A 17,497-nucleotide genomic window follows, 5' to 3' on the forward strand; every position below is an offset into this window, starting at 1 on the left:
CCTAGGTATGGCTCCTGGGGGATCAGACAGAACCTCAGGCATCTTCCATGGGGATGGGGTCTCTCCTGGCTGGGTGGCCGAGGCTGACTACCTGCGTGTGTGTTGGGTGGTTAGGGGCCCTCCCCTAAATCCCTCTATAACCCCCTTACCCCAGGGGCTCAAGGACATACCTTCCCCCAGAGACCAGGCCAAGTTCATCCAGGGTGAATCCACCACTTTAATGTCTGTAGAGAACCTTCTGGAAGGTGGGAGGAGGGTGCAAGGAAGGGAGCAGGGGCACCAGGGACAGGCGATCCTCGTGGAGGGAGCCGAGGAGCTTAGCTACCAGAGAGGCTGTCCCACCTCTGATGGGGACACAAACACAGAGGGAGGGGGGAGGACTGAGCCCCGGGGTCAAGGCAGGGTCCCCAGACCCCACTCCAAGTGGGTCTCCCGAGTCCTTCTGAGAGCGTCTGCCCAGGGGCCCAGAGGCTGGCTCCTCGTGGCAGCTTGCCCTGATGCCTGCTGAGAGTCCTCGAGCGGAAACCCCGCGGGGAAGGTTCCCTGCTGAGCCAAGTAAAGAAAGGAGAAGGGGGATTATGGCTCCCACTCCTGGGGCAGGTCCACGGAGGCACCGATTGGTCCACGGGGAGGGCTGGGCCCCCGTCCCTGCTGTACCCACCCCTGCCTGCCCTGAGGAGTCCAGAAATGCCCGGCCCAGACCCCAACATCCTGATACGCCTGGGCTGCCCACCGGGCAAGGTCACAGTATGAGAAGGCTCCGAGGCACACAGCCGCCCCCCCTCAGTTATAGAACACCTCGTCCTCCTCCTCTGAGAGGGAGATGCTGTCCACCGAGGGGAGGGAACCCTGCAGATGGGCCCCACCCTCAGGCCCCAGACCCCGAGGCAGCCGCCGCTGATGCTCCTCTTCCAGGCTGGGGGGCTGGGGGCCGACAGCAGTGATCGGGGGCTCGTCGGGTGAGGGCCAGCCCTCGGGGGAGAGGCCAGAGGAGGAGAAGGCCAGAAGACTGTCATCCTGTGAGGGGCCACTCAGAAGACTGTCCTGCAGGTAGACGCTCTCCAGGTCTGGAAAACCAACAGGAGGGGTAGGGAGCGTGAGGAACGGAGTCCCAGCCCTGCTCCTCACCCTCTCCTGGTGCGTGAGGGAAGGTCGGGGACAGAAGACTGATCTCCAAATCCTTTGTCGCTGCCGAGCTGTGTCACCGAACCTCTCTGAGCCCCAGTTTCTCCCTGGGGATTACAGGGGTGGTGGAGAAAGCTGGAGTCGTTAACAGCAGGCTACGCTGCCGGCCTCGAATCCGGCGCTGGGACAGCTGGGACAACCGCTGTTCTTCCTGTAAAATGATGGGCCTGTGGGTGTCACCGAGGCCCCGGGGCCAGTGAAGCCCCAGCAGTAACCTGGACTGGCTGTGCTTGGTATTAAGGATCAGATCCAGGCTCTGACGCCTCTAGCTGTAACCTAGGGCAAGGTTCCTGGTGCCTCAGTTTCCCTTATCTGTAAAAGGAAATAATAACAGGGCCCCCTTCTTAGAGGTGTGGTGAGGAGGAAGTGAAATGGCACAGGGCAACACCGAAGTGGGTAAGCACGTCATCCCCTAACCGGTTACAGCGCTCCTTCTCGCCTCCCCGCTTACGCTGTACTTGGTCGGCAGTGGGCGGGGCGAGGACCCCTTGCTCCCGCCCACAGATGCAAAAACCCAGGCTGAGACCGGGAGGGGCTTGTCCGAGGCTGGCACCCAGCCCCGGCTCTGTTCCACCCACCGCGCCCCGGCGCCCACCCGGGTCATACCCTGGAGCTGGACCATGTCCTGAGGGCTGTTCTCGAGGTGAAGCTCCTCGTCGTCCAGCGAGGACCAGGCGCTCAGCGTGGCCTCTGTGATCGCAAACTGCTCGGCAACCCCTGCGGGGGGTGGGGGAACAGCCAGACCAGCTCAGCAGGGACGCGTCAGGAGGCGGGGGCGTTCAGCACCAGGATGGGCTGGCACCCAACACCCAACTGTCCATCTGGGCCCTGGTGACCAGACGGCTCCCCCGAATGCCTGTCCACCCATGGCCACGTCTCGACAATGCCCATGTGGCGACCCTCGGTCTCCTAAGGACCAGAGCCCCGACCAGTCCCCGTCCCCAGGCTCCCCAACCACTGACCTGCAGCAAAACGGGCCTCCCGCAGCTCATCGGGCAGGCGGCAGTAATGCTCGTCCTCAGCGGGGGACAGCTCCCAGCCTGACCGCTGGGCGCGCCAGCCCTTCCACTCGATCAGGTGGGCCACGCGGCCACGTGCCATGGCCGTGGGCTTTGTGATGTGATCCTTGATGCTCTGCACCACCCCTGGGAGCATTGAGGGCAGCTGGGTGACTGCTCTGACATAAAACCCTGCCCAGGGGCCTGCCCCCCCACCCCAATCTCCCCGCCCCCCCACAACTCAGGCCCATCTAATGGCCTGTACCCTACAAGCATTCAGGCTCTGTACTCACCCCATGCCCCGTGTCCTCCCAGCCCCATACTCACAATGCCTGAATCTATCCCAGCAGGTCCTCCTGCCCAACCAGAGCCCATGCCCAGTCAGCACCCCACACCCTCCCCAAGCCCCAAGGCCCTACCTCACTTAGGTCCCCACCCATGCAGAGGCCCCAAGCCCTCCCAATATCCTACTCCCAGCAATGTCCCCCTCCACCTGGTGCTTCTTCCCAGACCTGCCCTGTCCCTCATTCCCTTTGACCAGGTTTAGACCCTTCTGTCCCAGAAGATCCACTCAAGGTCTCCACCCAGCCCTCTCCCTTTATCTATTAATTAACCAGTTCCAAGAGAGCACCCCCTGTGCCAAGGCCAGTGCCAGCTCTGCTGGCGGGAGACCTATGTGGGATGCAGCAGGCCAGGAAGGCTTCCTGGAAGAGGTGGACTGGGGTTGAGCTTTACAGGTAGGTTGGTGGTTTGCAGGTGTATTGGACAGATGGGCAGATGGAGGCAGAGATGAGACGAGGAGGAAGGCATGGCAGAATCTGGCATGATTCTGGGACTGCCAGGGATGGGATATGGGGGCCATACTAAGGCTGGGATGGCAGAAAAGGCTGGGGAGCCCATCAGGGGTGAGACTTAGGACTGAGAGAGGCAGGCCTAGGACTCCAGAGTTTTCCTTCTAGCAATGGGGAGCCACAGCAGGGTAATAAGCAAAAGAGTGGCAGGTTAGAGCCGTTGTTTAGAGCACCCCAATTAGGGGATGGGGCCAAGGGTGGAGATGGGGCACCATCAGGAGGGATGACTGAAGGGATGCGGCGAGAGACAGGACAGGGGCTGGGAAGCGGGGCAGAGGACCTGAAGGGCTCTTAGGAGTAGACTACCTCGGTGTGGAAGCTGACAGAGAAGACCGTCAGAAATGATTCAGCATCTCTCTGAACCGAGGCTGAGCATACCATCACTGGGGTCTAGGAGCCGTGAAGTGAGGACTGGCAATGTTTAAGAAAGGAAGCTAGAGACATAATACTGAGAAAATGGGAAAGATGGGAATGAGGAAGAAGCGGGGGAGAACCCGCCACACATACCCCCGAGCTAGGAGCACAGGCAACCAGAGGAAGCTCTGGAGGAGGCGGTTTCGAGTGGCCCTGGCAGGGCAGGGGAGGCAGAGGGAAAGGGTGGTGGGTGGGAGAGAGTCAGGGCAAACACGGGGGAGGGCAGCGCGGGAAGGCCTGAGTGTGCCGTGGGTGACCGGGGCCAGATGCGGTGGCAGCCCCTGGACGCCCCTCTGCTGGCCTGCGTGCCTCCCACCGGCAGCCCTCTCCGGAGCCTTGCCCTTAGCTCACGGGAGTGGCCTCACCCGGAGATGCCTGGGAGGCGGGAGAGCCTTCCAGGAGCCACCGCTGACCAACTCGGTGGTGATACCCAACCAGCCGCCAGCCTCAACGCCGCCCACCGGAAGTTCTGAGGTTCGATTTGTGCTCCTGAGCTCCCAGGGATGGGGCGGAGACAGAGTCCTCCTGTAGCCCCATCTCTGCTGAGCTCCTTCCCCTGCCCGGTCCTGCTGCCCTCACTCCTACAAGCTGCCCTTGAGAACGATCCCTCCATAAATCACCCGCACAATTCGCGCCCGGGCTCTGCTTCCAGGGAAGCCCACCCATGGCAGGATGACGGGCAGACTGCACCTGCCGTGGAGGCCGGGAGGCCACACCAGGCAGACTTCCGAAAGACTAGGTCCATTCCCTCACGGCTTCGAGCAATTTAACAGCAGGGGTGGGAGCCAGGAACCTTAAGTCCCTCGTCCCTGCAGAACCTGGCATGGAGCGTGGGTCCGGGAAATGTTGGCTCCCACAGGCTGCATCCCCTCCAGCCACAGCAAGGGCAAGGGACAGGCTGTACTAACCCTGGGGCAGGGGAGAGACCCTGGAACCTACCCACAAGGGACGAGGTGGCCAGAGCTGCCACGTTGTAGTTGCTGGAGCAGGACCTGGAGTCGGCCAGGTAGCCGTTGGTGGTCTGGAAGCACCTCTGCAGAAAGGAGGGGAGGGGGGAGTAGGGCAGGGCAGACCTGCCAGAGGACATCTCCCGGCCACTACCGACCCACGAAGCCCCCTCCCCAGGTGACCCTGCCACTCCCACACGACCGTCCCACCCGCTGCTGTCATGAGGCCCCCTCCCCAGGGTGGCAGGACTGTGTGCCCGAGCTGGGGTCGCAGAGCAAAGGGCCACAGTGTCCGCGGCGGCTGTCTGGACTGCGGGATGGGCAAAGCGCACTGACCTGCCAAGGATCCCAACAGAAATCCATCTGTTTGTCCTATAATGAGAGGAGGAAGAGGGTCAGGCAGGGCCTGGCAGACAGTGCCAGCAGATGGCACGAGTCCTTGAGCCCCGGGTGGTGGTGGGGGGTCAGCCTTCTGCTGTTGTCTGAGGTCCGGGCTCTGCCTACTCCTGGTCCGGCCCCCCGGCCTTCCGTCACTGTGCAGAGAAAGATGTTGTGGGGCGGCGGGGAGCAGTGGGGGCTCCGCCAGGAAGGCAGCAGGCGCAGGGGGTAGATCGGACCTGGGTTCAAGCTTCGACTCTGCCCTTTCTACCTGGGTACCCTTAGACTAGCACCTTAACAGCTCAGGACGTCAGTTTCTTCCTCTGTAAAATGGTGATAAATGCCATTTATCTCAGGGATTGTGGTGATGCAAGTGACATGATAGAGACAAAGTGTCCAGCATAAAGCCTAGCATGTGGTGTGTGTTTAAAAAAAAAAAAAGTTATGTCAACCAGTAGGTCCAAGCCACAACCTCTGGGGGTGGGGTGGAAATGATACCCCGGGATCTGAGGCCCCTGGCAAGCTCTTCCTAAGGCATCTGGACAAAGAATCCCACTCTTAGGGTGCCTGGCTGGCTCAGTCCGCAGAGCACATGGCTCTTGGTCTCCAGGTTGTGAGTTTGAGCCCCATGTTGGGTGTAGAGATCACTTAAATAAATAAACTTAAAAAAAAAAAAAGTACCACTTCTTTACTTTCCAGAAGGCAGGGCAGGCTGCTAAGTAGGAAGGTGGTGGGCTGGTCAGGGAACTTGTTATCTGCAAGGCTGAGGTACTTTGTGTGGAAAGACCTCCAGAGCAGGACTCTCTTTTCTGGTCCTGGTCCAAGTCCCTGGATGCCCAGCCGGATTCAGACTTTCACCCAAATGCATACCAAACCTTAGGGGCTCGGATCCAAGGAGGGAAGATGCGAACAGTTGCGGCTCCCTGGGGAGCGCTGTAGGGGGCGTCCCAGGAACCAGCACGGCAGGTGAAGGAAAGGATCAAGTGGGACCAGTTACCTTGCCAGTGACATGGTCTGCAGTAACAGTGTGGGGGTGGCTGGAGGGCAAGTCCGGGTTCCGGGGGTCCATGCCCTGGGGCATGGGGCAGTCCTTGTGGGCACTTGTGAACAGATCTGGAAATATGACGACAGGAGGAACTTAGGAACCCCCCCCCCCCACAGCCCCGCACTCCCTACTTACCAGGCTTGTTCAAGCCAGCCCTGCCCAGCCCAGTACTGCCCAGCCCAGTAGCGCTGGGCGCTACTTTATGGCCACCAATGTCATTTTGTAGAAAACAAAGACCGTTTTGTAGAAAAGCAAGGCCTCGGCAGGCGGGGATTCCTGCCAGACCGCCTGCCTGGTGCCCTCAGTGGGAATTCTCGTCCATCTGTCTGTCCCTCCATTTGGTTGGTTAGCTAGCACCCACTCCCTGGCACAGCCTACGAGCTCGCCTTCACAGAGGCCCTCAACTCCCAGCCCTGCCCAGTCTCACCCTCCACCTGCTCCACACCGGGACCCGCGGGGCTGCGCGTTGCTGGAGAAGGTCCCCAGCCTCCCACAGGACACGGACCAGGGAACCGCCTACAGGTCTCCAGTTCCTGCAAAGTTTGCTTCCAACCCGGCTAACTACCTCACGCAGCTTTACTTCTCACACCTGCCACCCGGGCACCACAGCCTGCTGCTGGCCGCTCCCCCATCCCTCATGGAGGTCCAGAGCAGGCCTCACCCCATCACCTCGTTCTTCTACCTGAAATCACTGCCCTGCCCCCATTTTGCTCACACCATCTGCTCTCCTTCCTGTGACAAAGGAAGAGCTGTCCTGCTCCATCTAAGACCAGCCCCCACACCCTAGAGACCACCCCCCAGCCTGACCCGCCCCCCACCGGCGGCCCTGCCCCCTGTCTTCTCTCTTCTGGTTGTCTGCCCTTGTCTCCCTCTTGGCCACCAACGGCAGGTGCTGCGGTGTCTCTCCCCTCAGGACTCTCCCCTGCATCCCTGCTCTCCCCACCCATCCGGTGCCCCCCCCACCCACCCCCCCCCCCCCCCCCCGCCCCATCAGACCCTCACCTCCCAGCAGCCCCAGCATCTCCCATCCTTTAAAGACCTCAACCCTGCCTCCCCTCAGCTCCCTGCCCGCTCCTCTGCCCCCTCCCACACCACACTCAGAGTTGTGCCCGACCTCTACTCCCCCCCTCACCCACGCCCATCTCCAGCTTCCCTCCCACCACCCCCCTTCGTCCCCCTTCTCTGCTGCAGCCCCGCCCCTTCTCTGCTGCAGCCCCGCCCCTTCTCACCCCGCCCCCAGGTCTCTCCCAGGACACCTCCTCCGTGTGCGGCTGACCCCGCATTTACCCCTGTGTCCCCGACTCTGCTTGAGCCCCCGAATGAAGAGCCAGCTCCCCTCACGGATGCCCAACAGGCGGCCGCCGTCTCAAGGAGACCCAGGTCCATCTTCCTCCTCTTCCCTGATTTTAGCAAATGATGTAACAGCCCACCCAGCTGCACCAACCAAAAAATCCAGTTTTCTCAGAACGCTGCCTTTGCCCAACCCCCACCCCTCAACCAGCAAGTCCTACTGGCTCTCTCCAACCTCCATTCCAGACCCCGCCCTCCCTGTCCCCACCGCCGCTCCCCACCTGGGGGCACCGCCCTCTCACCTGGACGCCAGGGGCCACAGGCTTCCCCCACTCCCCACCCCTCTGCACAGGGAGGATACAGGTCAGACTGCATCTTTGCTGAAAACCGGCCACTGGCTTCCTTCCACTGCCCTGGAGGAGGACAGCCAGCCCCCCACCAAGGCCTTCAGGGGCGCGCAGGCCAGCCTCTGTGCTGCTCCTCAGATGGTCCCCTTGTTCCTTGTCCTTGTTTTCCCCTCCACCTGGAACATATCCTCAGACCTTCCTGAACCGTGTCATTCAGGTCTCAGCTCAAGGTCACCTCCTCAGAGAGGCTCTTCCTGTCCCCACACTGGGCACCAGTCACTCCCCAACACGGTCAAGCTTTTGTGAAGTGTCCGGTCCCTTCCCTCATGGTGAGTGTGAGGCCGAGGGAATGGAGACCATAGCACAGGGAGTAAGCATCTATTTCTGAGGCATTCAGAAGTATTTGCTGAGCACCTACTATGTGCCAGGCGCTGTTCTGCACACGAGGAACACTGGCAAATGAGAAAGAGACTCTAGAGTGTCAGCTGCCCTCACGCAGCTGACATTCTAGTGAGAGTGACATTCTAGGTCATTCATTCACGGAAACCACCTTTCATTCCTTCACCTGAGGAGCACCCGTCTCCTGTCTTTACCGTGCAAGCATGTGGGGACAGAGGTGGGATTAAGACTCCATCCCGGCCCTCCAGGAGCTCCCAGTCTGATAGAAACCAGCCTCAAAGCCCCTTATGCAAACACGAGGCTGACCCCAGGGGACAGCAGCACCCCTTCTCCTGGTGTGACGGCACCGACTCCTCATACTGACTGATGGACCTAAAGAGGAAGGATCCAGGGCTCAGCTTTCTAGAGGAGGAAGCTGAGGCCCCGGCGGGCATGAACTACCCAGAGGCACCCAGCCCGTGGCAGGCAGTCAGGGTCTGCGCCCTGTTACCCTGATGCCCAGGCTTACTCTCTTCCAAAGCACAAAAGGAGTTTTGATGAGTTCTGTGGGGGTCAGGGGCCACACAGAAGCACTGATAGGGGAGCTAGCCGGGCGGGGGGGGGGGTGCCAGGAGAAGGGGGGTGAGGGCAGAGGTGGGTGGGGTGTGCAGCTTGCACGAAATTGTGAGGTCCAGGAGACACGAGGAGCAGGGGGTCTGCACCATGGCAGGGAGGCGAGGCCGCTGCAGGGCACTGGTCCCAGCCAGCAGCCTGTCCTGCCCTGGATGCGGGCTCCCAGCACCCTTCCCCGGCTTCGACAACCCGTGGGCAGAGCTGCAGGAGCTGAGCATGGAAGCAGGCAGGGGATCCTGGGAAGGAGAGGCCAGCATCCCACACCCTCACCCGGCCTTGGGTCGGATTCTGCACAGCTGGGGAGAGATGGCTGGGACGCAAAGGGGCAGTGGAGCGGCCTGTCTTCCCTCGCCCTGCACAGCAAGGACGGTGACGTTCTCAAGGGACACTAAGGAAGGGGCCATGTTTGAGTTTTGCGGGTGCCCCCTAGGAGGGTTGCCTGCAGGGCAACGGGACCCCAGATCCCAGAGGCTGGAGGGTGGGCAACTTTAGAGGGCAAGGGAGTTGGGCAGGGAAGGGAAGAGGTCAAACCAGGTCAGAGGTCCCATGACAAGGGTCCTGCTGCAGGCAGGCCCCCCAAACAGCCTCTGAGAGAACTCACACATGCTAACCTGGGGCCCGTGGCCCCCCTGCCCTCTCATTTTCCACTACTCTCCCTCTTGCACTCCAGCCACACTGGCCACTCAGATATGCCCAACACACTCCTGCCTCAGGGCCTTTGCACTGGCTGTGCCTTTCCTCCAGCAGGAACTCCATCCTCCCATAGAGCTGCAGGCTCACTCCCTCACCGTATTCAGGTCTCTACTCAAACTTTAGAACCTCAGGGAGGCCTCCAGCCACCTTGTTTAATGGCACCCGTCCTTTCCTATCTCCTAATTTTCCATCATTCCTTCTCTAAAGCGACATTTCTTCTTTACGTTATTATGTGTCTGTTTCCTTGTTCACCATCTCTCACCAAACCATGAGCTCACTGAGGGCTGGTCCTCGTCAGCTTTAGTCGCCACCATAGCCCTAGCACCTCCTGCCACAGGGCCTGGCACATTGTTCATTTTTGTTGAAACTTTGCTTCAACAGTGAGCCAGTGGTGGCTAACAGAGACCACCAGAGCTCCAGATAAATAAATGTATCTTGGCCACTTTTTCTCAAGTTCCTCAGGCCAGACCCCAAGATGTCAAAGGAGAACGGGACCTGGAGAGGAGGGAAGCCAGCAGTCCTGGCTGGAGGGCCGAAGTGAACACTGAACAAGGTATGGGGTGGAAGTCTCTGTTCACACTGGACTGGGCTTAGGATCCCTAAGGGACCAGAGAGTTCTGAGAGGGGCCTGGAGACTCTTACCGGCAGGCAGGTGAAGGAGTCTGAATGAGCCTGTCTGAAACAGGGCGGGAAAAGGCAGGCAGAGCCAGGATTGATGCCCCCATGCCCTGAACTCGGAGCTCTGTTACCCAGGAACCGACAGCAGTGTGGGCTGAGCCGGGTCTTACACACCGGGGCTTTCAGCTCATCTGGCTCCTCACCCCGAGTCCAGGCTGTGCGCCCTGCGTGAGTCCTGCCCCTCCCCGAGCTTCAGGGTCTCCAGGTGTACAAATCCCAGGTTCCAGCAGGGGAGGGGGATGTCCTTCTGTGGGTCATGTAAGCCACTTACTAGGTCATGTGTTTAAAAAATAAAATAGAGGGCTCCTGGGTGGCTCTGTAGGTTAAAGCCTCTGCCTTCAGCTCAGGTCATGGTCCCAGGGTCCTGGGATCAAGCCCCGCATGGGGCTCTCTGCTCGGCAGGGAGCCTGCTTCCTTCTCTCTCTCTGCCTGCCTCTCTGCCTACTTGAGATCTGTCTGTCAAATAAATAAATAAAATCTTAAAAAATAAATAAATAGAATAGAATTGAACAGAAAATACCAGAATCTATTGAGGAGTCAGGTTAAGTATTGTTTCACCAAACTTCAGTTTAAACCGCACAGGCCCGCATGTGCCCACACACATGCGGCGAGAATGTTCTAAGCGTGTGCTGGGTCATGACGCAAAATATATGTATTCCTACGGGTTCTAGTCAAAAACGTTTGAAAGTCACCACTCCTAAGATTCCAGCGCAGAAGCCAGGGCCCGCTGGGGTGCAGGCAGACGGGTGCTGGGATATTTCTAGGGCCCCTGGCCATCCCTAAAGCTCCGTGGACTGCGGGCCGGGGAGTGAGGGGAGCTGAGGCCTGATAGGCAGCGTCAAGGGGCTGGAGCACACAGGACTTGAACAAGGTCATTGGTCAAGGGGGACTTGGAGGACTGCTGGCTCTGAGCCCCTCTCCAGCTTTCCTGCCCCCCACCACCACCTCAGTTGGGGTGCAGGAGCCTCCGCCAAAGCTGCCTTCTCCCCCGAGGACTTGGGCCCTGTGATGTCACGGGCTGGTTGCCATGGAGACGTCAGGTAATGGAGCAGCCCAGGGTGAAATCACAGGCTGCTCTTCGCCCAGCTGGGACCGGCAGCCACGTCACCAGCAGCAACTGGAAAAACACAGTGTTTCGTGTGGGCTGGGGGCTGGGGGTCCCCTGAGGGGACCCCTGGCCACTGCTCCTGCGGGTACCTCCTTCTTCCTCTGTCCACACCCTACTCCTCTGACCTCAAGGTCTGAGGCCCCTTCTCAGACCTGTCCCCTCCCCCATCTCCCCCAGCCAAGGCAGTGACAAGCCTCTGGTTGCCCTGGCAACTTGGAGGCCTTCTCGGTCCTTCAAGGAGAGGACTGTCACCCGGACATCTCCTGCATCCCTCTGCCTCCAAGCAGGGCGCTCTTCTGCCGCCCAAGGATGCTTGCCGCCTTCTCACACCAGCTCCCTATCTGCTGTAGAGCCCAACCACCCAGACAGCTCCTCCTGATGTCTCCCCTAAAGCCGTCTGGCTGCAAAGCACCCACCCTGTTCCTCGGGTCAGTCCACAGCTCAGTCCTCTCTCCCCTGCCTCCAGGCCACCTAGTCCCTTTTGCTGTTCTTTGGTGTTGGAGTCCCAGCCCGACCGACACACTGCGGTGCCATCTGTCCCCAGGGTGTCTCCCAGGGCTCTGCACCCCAGGGGGGGCAGGGAGGGCCCCAGGTTAACCCTGTTTTTTCCCAGCAGCCAAGACAGGGTAAACTTCTCCTTGAAAGCACATAGTAACAGAGCAGCAGCCTGGGTCTGAAGCCCCTCGCCCAGCCCTGGGTGTGCTGGTGGCCCACCGAGGTCCAGGCCCTGTCCCTGCCTCTGAGGAGAACACAGCGGGCCCAGTGTTCCTTTCACAGTCCCTGCCCTGGGTCTATACCAGCTTTCTGCTTCCAGCCCGGGCTGTGGGCGTGTGGCCCAGCCCCTGTGAGCCGCCGAGGGCTCTCACCTGTGCAATGAACCTGCCGCCCTAGGAAGGAGCTGTTGGAGGATAAAGCCCCTGACCCAGCAGGTGCTCTGGAAACTACAGCTGCTCCATCCCTCTCCGCTCCCAGATATGGTCCCCTTTCTAGACCACAGGGACAGATCTCAGTCCCCCTGGGAGCCCTGCAGAGGGAGGCCACCAAGAGTGAGCCCTTGGCCTCTCTGCCTGGTGAGTCACTGACGTGACAGCAGGCCGTCCCGCTGAGCTTGGCGGAGGCTTGGCCTCGAGTGGACAAAGGGCCCTCCTGCTCCCTGGGGCACCTGTTTATAGGTCACCAGGCCCACAGTGGTAACTTCATCAGAGGGCTGATGGGGGTCAGTTTCTAACTCCAACCAAGGATAGAGGGAGACAACAGGCTCTTCTCCTGGACCTTCCACATACCTCAGCTCCTTTCTCCTTCCTTTGCCATCTTGGGGCTCAGTCTCTTTGACGAGCTATCCTAGAGCCCATCCTGCTCTAGCCTCACCTCCTCCAGGAAGCCTACCTAGACTGGCCTCCGCTGTATTAGGCCACCAGCAGCCTTAATGAGCAAACTCCGGCCTGCAGTGATTTGTTGTGACTATTTATTGAACACCTACTGTGTGTCGGGTACTGTCCTAGACCTTTTCATCCATTATCTCTTGTTTAACCCTCACTAAACCCCATTATGCCCATTTTTAAAGATGGGGAAACTGAGGCTCAGAGAAGTTAAATCACTTCTCCAAAGTCACCAGCTAATAAGCAGCAGAGATGAGGTTCAAACCTGAAATTCCAAAACTTGCGCTCAAACCACTAGTCAGTACTGATCTCTTCTTCAGGCTGTTTTTCTGTGTGTGTGTGCGTGTGTGTGTCCATGTCCGTGTCCTGCCTCCCCCACTAGACCACCCCCTGGGACAAGGTTGTGTCTGTCTTCTCAGACAGTGCATTCCCCAAGGTCAAGGTCCCATCTACTCCTTCCTCAGTCTCCCCCAGTGCCCGGTGTCAGACTGCTCACTGGTTCTGCAGGGGTGAAGGGGAGACAGTGCAAGGCGGCTGGGAAGACATCATAGTCGGTGGGCCCTGCGTTCTGTGGGGTGCTCTGCCCAGTTCCCTCAGAGCTGGAGCCTTCTTCCAGACATAAGAGATGTCTGACCTTCCGAAAAAAAGACGTCCCCAGGACCCAGGGCACTGAGACCCCCACAGTGAGGCCAGGAGGCTGATAGGTTGGTTGGAGGACAACCCTGGGCGGGTGGAGAGGTTCTCAGGGCCAGGGGCATGGGGCAGGCCCTGAGAGACTCTGAGCTGGAGAGAGGGCTAGATATTAGTTCCCCTGCTCTGTGCACATTGTTACCTGCGGTGGCAGCAAAGCCCCAATCAAATACCAACCCTGAGAGTTACTGCAGAGGGCAGCAATTCGGAGCACTGGCCATGCATTCCGTGTCTCTCTCTTCGGGGTCACATCTGAAAGCAAAGGGCAGGGGCTCCCTGCTCAGGCGCTAGGCTAACACAGACCTGAATCCAAATCCTGCCTCTCCGTGTCCTGGCTGTGTGACCTCAGGTAAGACCCTTCCTGTCTCTGAGCCCCACGTCTCCCCTCCCAGGGTTGAATGAGGATGAACTACATCAGAAGAGTAAAAAGGCTCAGCCTGGCCTAGGATAAGCCCCTGACAGGTGGTAACTTAATAGTAGATAATGAATGGGGTGCCTGGTCGGTTAAGCGTCCGACTCGAGGTTAGCTCAGGTCATGATCTCAGGGTTGTGAAATCAAGCCCTGCATCAGGCTCCGCGCTCAGCACAGAGTCTGCTTAGCCCTCTCCCTCCCCCCTCTGCCCCTCCCCCTGATCTCTCTCTCAAATAAATAGAATCTTAAAAAAAAAAAAAAGTAGACAACAACACAAAATAGCTCCTGGAAACAGCATGTGTCGTCTTACTCTGGTCCCCGTCACTTTCCCCAAGTCCTCAGCACCTCAACTGCCTGCCATGAGGCATCCGTGAAACAGGATGGGGCTGGAAGCCTCCGTGTCCTCCCCTTTCCCAGCTGAAAGGGGCTGGCTTAGCTGCCGCACAGAAGGGTAATAGCAACAAATTTAAAATTAAAGAAATAGCTAAACATGCCAAGTACTGGTCTGAATGCTCTACATGAATTAAGTCCTGTAATCCCTGCCCAGCAATCCTACGACATCGATACTGGTATTGGTCCCATTTTAGAGATGAGAACACTGAGATACCCATTCAAAATGAAGTAACTTGCTGAGGTCACAGAGCTAGGGAATGGCAGATGGGAACCTAGGCTGGCCGGCTCCCGAGTCTGCACCCCTAACCTCTCAGGCCCAGCACAGGGAAGTGAATGGCCTGGGGAGGCTCTCCAAGGTGTGGCCTGTACCTGGGGCCCAGTGGCTAGGGCGGCCCCAGTTGGCTGCAGACTCAGGGATCAGCACCAGCAGGAGGCTCCCAGTCCCTGGCCTGGCTTTAGGGCTGCGCACCAGGCACAGGGAAGCGCTTGGAGAAAGGAGTGGTTATTAGCACCGGGCCCAGAAGCTCCTGGAAGCCAGCAGCTGGAGAGGAGCAGGTCAGGCGCCCCCGGCTGTGGGCTGGGGGTGCAGTGCAGAGGCTTGGGGCACAGGCCTGGCTTTTTACAGGTCACTCAGCTCCCCCCCTGCCCCTGCTCCGTTTCCCCGTTTGTAAAACGAGGACTAGGACAGCACCTACCCCAACTGAGCTGGTTGTGCCTAAAACGTTCCAACCAGTCCCTGGCAAGCCGGAAGCAGTACTGGTGACAATTGCTCTGACAGTGTTAGTGACAATCAGAGGGGCATGTGCCCTCCACGTAGTGGTCCAGTCACTGAGATCATGGTTGTCCTCTGCTCCAGTGTCCTGTCCCTTCTTTAACCTTTATTCAGCTCTGCCTGCTGCAGGGATGGTAAGTGCCGCCCCCTCAGGAAGGAGACAAGGTTCGAATACACAACTAGATCTGGAGGTGGCACTCGGGAGCCCAAGCCACAGAAGGAAGGATGAAGGAAGTCCCCCTTCTCAGTCTGTGTGACCTCAAGCAGGCACAGCAGAGGGTGCTGGCCCTGGTGGGGGGCGGGAGCGGCCCAAGGACCCAAGCACCAGCCTGACCTTGGCAGGCATCTCTTCCTCCCTGGCCTCGTACTGTGTTCAGTGGGTCTGTGGCTTACAGGTTGGGTCCCCGGTACAGGATGACCAAGTGACAGGGAAGGGACACCGTCACCAAGGAAATACCCTATCCCAGATGCCCAACACCCAGAGCCTGTCCAGAGCCTGTCCAGAGCCTTTGGGTTTCTGGAGACACGCTAAGAGCCTGTCAGTCCTAAAGAACCCTAAATACTCTTCCCTCTTAAAACTGTCTTCCCCTTTGGCAAGCTGTGGGTCTCACAAGGGCAGGGGCTGTGCTAGACTTGTCCCCTCTAGATGCCCAGCATGTACACAGCACCTGGCACACAGTAGGTATCATGCTAATATCAGCCTGATGAATGAGTAAGTGAACAAACCTCACACAACCTAACTCCCACCCATGATGCCAGCCCGACACCCTCCTGAGACATCCTAAGCCACTTACCCAAATGTCCCACAGGGACTGGTGGGCCCCTGAGAGGCCAGAGGAGGGCGGGGAAGCGCCCAGTGTCCCTCAGCACAAGCCCCCCGCCCCCCTAAAGCCTGAGCAGCACCCCCCAGGCCTGTTCATCCCTCTACAACTGAGTAAGTTTTGGGGGTGATGGGTGGGGTGGCAGCCCCCAAGGTTGGGGGTCAGTGGGTTTGCCGAGCTGGGGTCAAGGCCTCAGTCACCTCTACCCCCAGTCCCCCTGCTCTGTGTAGGACTCCACTGCCATTCCCAAGGGACAGCCAACTCCAACTCCTGGGGTGCCACCTTGGGCAGTACAAGGGGAGAGCAGAGGGAGCCTTGGGAGCCAGGGCAAGGCACCGTTGAAAGCTCCCAGGCAGAAAGAAAGGCCCAGGAGTTGGCAGACACACTGCTCTCTCTGTCCCTTCCTGTCCCCTGACCTAGGATGGGGGTGGGGTGGGAGTTAGGGATGAGAGTGGGGGAAGGGATACCTTCCATAGAACCTGTTCCTCTCCATTAACCCACTGCTGTCGATGGGGTTCGGGGACTCTGAAGACAGCGCAGGGGGTAAGGGGACAGAAGTGGGGGCGCTGAGCAAGTCAGGCCTGTGTCTCGGGGGAGTGTGGGAAGGACAGTCGGCTGCTTCTCCCGGGGCCGCCACCTGCCCTCCAGAGAAGCCAGGAACGGCCAGAAGCTTTCCTCCCCTCCAGAGCACGCGACAGGGGGCGTGTGGCTGCAGGGCTGGAAGCGACCCCGCTTCCTGCCCCCTGCCTGGGTGTGGCTCCAAGCCTGGCGGGAGATGCGGCGACCTCCCTCCGCTCTCTCTCCGCGCTGCCACCCCCGTCCCCTGTCCTCCCGGGGGCACCGTGTCCCCTAGGTCTCGGTGGGGGCGGGAGGGGGGCGTGCTGCCGGTTGGGGAAGGCCGGGTCGTCCCCCAGCCGCAACCCCCAGGCTCCTCCGGGGCCCGACCCCCACCCGGCCGGCGGCCCCCTCACCTCGCGACACGCAGGAGCCCATCACGGGGCCGCGGGGCCGGGCCGCTGCGCCTCGGGTGCGTCGGGCCGCCGGGCGCTCATGTCTCCGCGGGCCCGGGGCTCACGCGCGGCGCCGGCGCGGCAGGCGGGCGGTCGGGCCGGGACAGGGGCTGGGGCTTGGGCTGCGGCTCCCTCCGCTCGGCTCCCCGCCGCTCCCGCCGGGTCGTCCCCGCCGCCGCCGCTGCCGCCGCCGCCGCCGCCTCCCGCGCCGCGCCCGCTCCTACCAGCCGCGGGCAGCACGGCGGGCGGGGGGACCCGGGGGAGCGCTCGCCCGGAGCCCCGGAGCCCGAGCCGCGCGCAGGCCGCCCCGCCCCTTCCCCGGCCCCCGGCGCCGCCCGCCCTGCGCACCTGTGGCCGCAGCCCGGGCTGGGGGGCGGGGTCAGTGAGCGGGGGGTCGGAAGGGATGAGGGGCGGGGGGGCGGGGGGGCGGGAGGGGTGAGGGGCGGGGGGCGGGGCCCTGGGGCAGGTTGAGGAGGGCTGGGAGGAGGGACCGAAGGGGTAGGGTAGGGAGCAGGGAACCGGGGAGAGGGGAGGGATTCTCTGGCCCTCACTTCTCCTTCTCGCCACCCGGTGCCCCTGGCTGAAGGTCGAGGAAGGGGGCGAAGGGGAGAGGCGCGGAGAGGCCAGCATTTGGGGCACAGAGTACACAACCTTAATTTAACAACCAGAGCTCAATAACACTAATTCCATTATGCCCATTTTGCAGGGGAAGAAACTGAGGCTCACAGAAGCCAGATGCCTTGCCTGATGTCCCTTGGCTGTGAGGGACAGCGATTTCTCACCGCCAGCTCCTGCTTTGGGGCCCGCTGGCTTAGAATGGAGGTCCAGAGGGGCCCGAGTGTACCAGCCATCTGCATTCACACTGACACACAGTCACACACACGTGCACACAGCCAGCTCCTGAGCAAACCTTCCGGTGCACAAACACATCTCTTTCAGTCTTTACACCTTCCCCTACCCGTGTGCATTTTACAGGCTAGGAAGCTAGGTTCACTGGCTCCCCTCAAATACCCGCTGATCACCTGGGTGGGTTTTCAGGGATGAATGAGGTTTGGGGCAGGAGCCTGAAGTGGAG

At 60.2% G+C, this 17,497-nt stretch overlaps 1 protein-coding gene across 1 annotated transcript; it reads right to left on the minus strand.

Moving 5' to 3' along the window:
* Positions 1 to 197: 197 nt before the first annotated feature.
* Positions 198 to 16,641, minus strand: FAM131C (family with sequence similarity 131 member C). The gene is made up of 7 exons (XM_082685486.1): positions 16,384 to 16,641; positions 5,771 to 5,886; positions 4,732 to 4,767; positions 4,388 to 4,481; positions 2,148 to 2,330; positions 1,792 to 1,902; positions 198 to 1,067 (listed from the first exon to the last, which is right to left on the minus strand). Exons 1-7 carry the CDS (start codon positions 16,403 to 16,405, stop codon positions 784 to 786), a joined length of 846 nt encoding a protein of 281 aa, XP_082541612.1. The 5' UTR covers positions 16,406 to 16,641; the 3' UTR covers positions 198 to 783.
* Between the last annotated feature and the right edge of the window lie 856 nt (positions 16,642 to 17,497).

Source organism: Mustela nivalis, assembly GCF_964662115.1.
Source record: "Mustela nivalis genome assembly, chromosome: 10".
NCBI classification, from domain to species: domain Eukaryota; kingdom Metazoa; phylum Chordata; class Mammalia; order Carnivora; family Mustelidae; genus Mustela; species Mustela nivalis.

Excerpts from the sequence above, each read along its gene's own strand:
- FAM131C (XM_082685486.1), bottom strand. The coding sequence starts at position 16,405 with ATGGGCTCCTGCGTGTCGCGAG. Across the intron at positions 4,482-4,731 it reads TCTGTTGGGATCCTTGGCAG|AGGTGCTTCCAGACCACCAA; the intron begins GTCAGTGCGCTT and ends TCCTTTCTGCAG. Across the intron at positions 1,068-1,791 it reads GGACATGGTCCAGCTCCAGG|ACCTGGAGAGCGTCTACCTG; the intron begins GTATGACCCGGG and ends TTGGTTTTCCAG.